This window comes from Hyalella azteca, unplaced genomic scaffold (assembly GCF_000764305.2).
Source record: "Hyalella azteca isolate HAZT.00-mixed unplaced genomic scaffold, Hazt_2.0.2 contig7586, whole genome shotgun sequence".
In the NCBI taxonomy this organism is placed as follows: domain Eukaryota; kingdom Metazoa; phylum Arthropoda; class Malacostraca; order Amphipoda; family Hyalellidae; genus Hyalella; species Hyalella azteca.
The window spans coordinates 1-5310 of record NW_025937708.1 but is presented as its reverse complement, the minus strand read 5'-3'; the positions used below and the strand labels follow the sequence as shown (position 1 = coordinate 5310).

Genomic DNA, 5310 nt, shown 5'->3' with positions numbered 1-5310 from the left:
AGACTCGTCGTCGCCGGTGTTGCAGATGATGATGGGGCGGCCTTCTCTGGCCGTCACTTGCTGGATGGCGTTCATCGTTTTCTGAAAATTACGATTTGAGATAACTTTATATCAATTGTTTGCTTAAATCGCAAATTAAGTAAGAATTTAAAAGCAAAGAAAAGTCCACAAAAATTCATATATTTATAGAAAACGCTTCGGAGACCAACTTTTTGCCGGTAAAAGGATCGCTGACCATCAACTAAAGATATGATGCGAGTTTAGGATTTATGTTGAATTTGTGAATGAATAGTTATATCTCAATTATATTCTTTGTTGAAAATTGAAAGAAGTGATATATTCTGGGTTGAAAATTGAGAATAGTGATTTTAATTGATGTTATTCTTGCGCTGCGTGTCCTATTCATAACAATTTGCTGGAATTTGAATCTGCGTTTAAAATTTCAACATCAAGATGACATGTTTAATGATAAATATAGTTTTCTTGAAGAGAAAATGTACTCAAAGGCTCAATTTTATACTAATTCTATAATTCACTAAAGAGCAAATTAACAACGAAAAATTAACAAGAAAGCACGTCATTTCAAACTTACATATGATATTAATAACGTACAGGACGAAAGCCCAAAATTTTATACGCTAGAGACTGTTTTGAGAAAAACGAAAAGTGATTAAACAATATGAAATTGATCTGAATTAAGTAATGAATGTAGAGTTGGTAAGCGTGATTGATCGAATTGATCGGTAGTCGTATCAGTCAATGCACGATAAATAGCAGCCACGAGTGAGCGCGGCCTTTATCGCATGATAAAGGCAGAAGTTTCGTATGATAAAAGCAGAAGTTTCGTATGATAAAGGTCGAAGTTTCGTATGATAAAGGCCGAAGTTTCGTATGATAAAGGCCGAAGTTTCGTATGATAAAGGCCGAAGTTTCGTATGATAAAGGCCGAAGTTTCGTATGATAAAGNCTCGAGGTTTACCCGGCACATGGACGTTTAACTTTTACGTGCAGCGAGTGTATCACTATTTGGACAGTATAACCCAATACTTTTTATGTATATTGAAGAGTCCATTTTATGTAAACGAGATACTGACCTCCTTGATCTGCTCGGGGAGTTTCTTGAGTCCTTGTATGATCTCAGAGCGCCGTGGCTGAGAAGAGATCCTGTCTTCTGCCATCATGAGGGCGAACATGACGAGGGAGATCATCTGGCTGGTGTAGGCCTTGGTGGAGGCCACGCCGATCTCAGGACCTGCGTTGATGTGCACGCCGCAGTGAGACTCGCGGCAGATGCTTGAACCCACAGTGTTGGTCACGCCAACGATGAGAGCGTTGCGTGCCTTGCAGTAACTGATCGTGACAAATATTAAATTATAGCAACAAACATTAACTGATGGCAACACTACAGTCTAGTAGCTTTATCCCCGAGTTATGTAATGAATGTACATGAATGTAAATTCAACAAGAAATACTCTCTGGTCTTCAATGAAACCTGCATTAACGAATGTAAATGTACATAGTTTCTGTGGGTATCACACTGCAATTGTTGCAATCCAGAAAGTTTCATTAAAATGTCTGGAGACGGACGAGGCTGTAAGCATAAACCTATAGCTGTAATTATAAAGTCCCGCTCTACTAGCCATACACAAAAAACGTTCTAATTCAGTCATAGAAGTCCCATCAAAGAAATATTTTGAATCGGATATAAAGCTTTAGCTAAAATTATAATGTCCCGCTCTACTACCACACACAAAAAACGTTCTAATTCAGTCCAAGAACTCTAATAAAAAAAATTGTGTCGGATGAGGTCGTACCGCAAAGCCATGAGAGTATCAGCAGTCTCGCCGGACTGTGAGAGGAAATCCTAGAATCTTATTTAAAAATATATATATTTTCAGTTAGATGAAGCCGTACCGCAGCGCCATGAGAGTATCAGCAGTCTCGCCGGACTGAGAGATGAAGAAGCAGACGTCGTCCCTGAAGATAGGCGTGTTCCTGTCGAGGAAGTCAGACGCGAGGTCGATCATGACGGGGAGCTCAGTGAGNGTTCAATGGTGGAACAATAAAATAACAATTGAATAATGGGGCAGCAATTGTGTATAAGAGAACTGAAGAAGTAAACAAAAATTCTAGGCTACAAGAAGAGTTTAGATACAGGAAAGTAACTCAGCTGCTGAGAGCTACAAAATACACGTGCATTTCAAATGAAGGAAAATACTCAACAAATACATACGAAAATTTAAGTTACATTTTTAAAACAAAAGTTACAAACAATAAATTAATTTCCGGTTCTAGTGCAGACAAGGTTATGAAAAATTGTGAACAAAATGGGATGCGTTAGACGAGATACAAGGAGAAGGCAACGACCAATACAACAAACAACAGCCGCTAATACTGAGATGAAAATTTAACGGTTCCTCCGGAAGATATGGGAACTGTCTTTTTCAATGTGCTACCTACCGTCTTTTTAGCGCATTTTCTCATTTATGGAAAAAAATGCCCTATTGTGCTCGCCATGTCCGTCTGTCTGTCCGCCCGTGACATCAAGTTTTCGTCGACGAGAAAATGCGCTCTCTGTCACTCACTGCAGTGAGTACCTTACTGAGTTATATTTTTTTAAAGAAAGTCATTTAAAAATTAAAGAAAAATGAACTACGTTTCAATGAACCGTCAAATTAAGGTATAGTACTAGAACTTTTGCCCAGTATAATAGGTTCAATCATTATAATATTTTAGACAAAGTTTTTCTTCGTTCAAGTTCTAAATGTTAAGACTGAGAAAAGCAACACTTGTTTAAATGAATTTAAACGATAATCGCGATGCCATCGATAATTTTTAATATCAATCTTCCATTTCAGATAAAAATATATGGACGTAGTCATAAGCTCACGGCAAAAACCCGAAAAAATTCGCGCAAAGTTTTGCAGTTTTTTTGCGATACCATTTTTTCGACGGATGCCATTCTTTGCAGTTACAACAAAACTGACCATTTTCCTGGAAATCCTAATTCCCAAAATATTAATTAAAACGTTACAATTGCGAAAAGTTTGTTTCAAGTTATTAAAATTGAGGAATTTCGTTGTAAATTAAAGAATTTAGAATAATACGAGATAAAAATAAAATAGTTCCACGGTTCCACATTCTCCCGGAGGAACGCAAAACTCGCGTCTCAGCGCGGCGCTTAAAAGAAAGAGGTGAACACTCAGAAAAACAAGAGGTGAACACTCAGGACGACTTGCCTCGATCACGCATGCCCATGAGACATCGGCTCCCAATGTGGCATGAATCTGTGGGAGCAGCGACATGATATGTGGCTTGTCATGATGCAGGAGCAGCGACATGATATGTTGGTTGTCATGAAGCCGGGCATGATGTATGAGCAGCGACATGATATATGGATTGTCATGATGCTGGCCATGATGTATGAGCAGCGACATGATATATGGATTGTCATGATGTAGGAGTAGCGGCATGGTATATGGATTTTCATGATGCCGGCACATGATAGTCATGGGCAAGGGAGCAAGTTAATAGGTTCAGAGAAATGACACTGAAAATGAAGCGATGATAAGGACGAAAAAAAAAGAACTCCACGGCCAAATGAAAAAAAATATAATACAACAACAGTAATAAATTATGTAGGCTGCAATGCTGCTAACACCCTGTCTCTTATACACATCTAGATGTGTATAAGAGACAGATCAACATCAGCCATAGCCCACAAACCTCACAACAACCGACCATGCAAATTTAAATTTTATTTTACAACTATTTTACATAATACAAATTTAATTGAAACTTAGAAATATTATAGAAGGCAAGGGATTGTGGCAACTCACGAGAAGATAGATGACTCTGTCGGTGTGCTCGACGATAGCAGAAGCGTCGGAGGCGAAGAAGTACTCAACCTCTTTGTCGTCACCGAGTGGGGCGAACTCTGCCGTAGAGTTGGTACGCGGCAGGCCCACGGCCTTGATGTCCGCTGACAAGTGAGTGCGCTCTGCCAGCATACGTTCAAAAGCGTTACGTACATAACGACGTTTTTGGCTTGCAACATTTTTACACTTGTGACATTTTTTCGCTTGCAACATTTTTACACTTGACATTTTTTTATTAGGTATATAACGGAATTTTTTTCGCTTGCAACGTTTTTACACTTTTGACATTTTTTCGCTTGTAACATATTTCCACTTGCGCGAGAACCTGATATATTAGAGTTATGCAATACACTTTCGCCAAAAAAGACTTGTAAACAATCATCCATTGAGGAAATTGAACTTCACTCTGCAATAAAACCTCAATTCCAAAGCCACTTTAATAAATAAAATCAATCACTCTTTAATAAACACACGCACCAGAACCAAACATCAGGGTCCATACTTTCAAAACTCGCTAAGTGAACATAAGTACTTACGCTCTATTTTCTTGTCTATGATTGGTGGATTTTGCTTGAAAATCCGTCAATGATTGGCTGATGAACTAACGATCTCTTAACTTTTTTTGAAACTATAGGCCCAGTTATAGGACATCTATCAGCACCATCACTCACCAGGAGTATCCTCTACAGGATCGCAATGCAGGGGCGTTAAGGAAGCCAAGGTTGAGCACAACAGCAGCACGGGGGAGTGGGGGGAGGGGGAGGGGAAATGTTAGCGTACAAAGTTTTATGAAGTTAGTGCAGGAGATTCTGCTGCAGCTGTTATTACAAACGGTATGAATTGTATAAAGGTTATTCAAGAATACGAAGAAAAATAAGCGAAACTTCAGGTCAGATTTATTTCTAATTCAATATCAACTTTATAGCACACAATCAGTATTAAAATTCAAGAATACATTTTTTTTAGCTAGTTATATGCATTCAGAATCAGAAAAGTTGATATGACCGGTAATCATTACACTTCTTCTCTAAAGAACTCCATATTTTTTCAAAACATTCAAGCACAAACTCAATGAGGCAAGTAAATAACCTAGACAAGTTCAAGCTTGTTAATACCAAACAAAATAAATTGTAACTTTTGGGCGGGAATTTGTGCGGGAATTGGACCAAGAATATTCATTCCAAGCAGGAATTCAAAAGCAAAGTAAATGCCGGATAATTGACCCAATTTAATTCCAGTGGAAATATAGTGATTTAACTCGGCATTTTCTGAGATGTTACTTTTTTTATTTTTCGTTTGTGCAAACTATTTATTCATTAATATTAAAGGCAAATAATAAATTGAAGACAATGACGTCTAAGATTAGGAAAAATTGACTACAGAGGAAAAGCTCAACAATAAGTTTTTATATAAAAACAATAAAAGTTAGTTA

The 5310-nt window shown here is 37.8% G+C and overlaps 1 protein-coding gene across 1 annotated transcript; it reads right to left on the bottom strand.

The window, feature by feature from the left end:
- Positions 1 to 3: 3 nt before the first annotated feature.
- Positions 4 to 4649, bottom strand: LOC108678469 (glutamine--fructose-6-phosphate aminotransferase [isomerizing] 1; the record flags this gene model as incomplete). The annotated part of the gene is made up of 5 exons (XM_047881301.1): positions 4 to 104; positions 1091 to 1350; positions 1915 to 2048; positions 3840 to 4000; positions 4550 to 4649. Coding segments are annotated over 5 exons (756 nt in total), but the record flags the coding sequence as incomplete, so codon positions are not given.
- Positions 4650 to 5310: the final 661 nt, after the last annotated feature.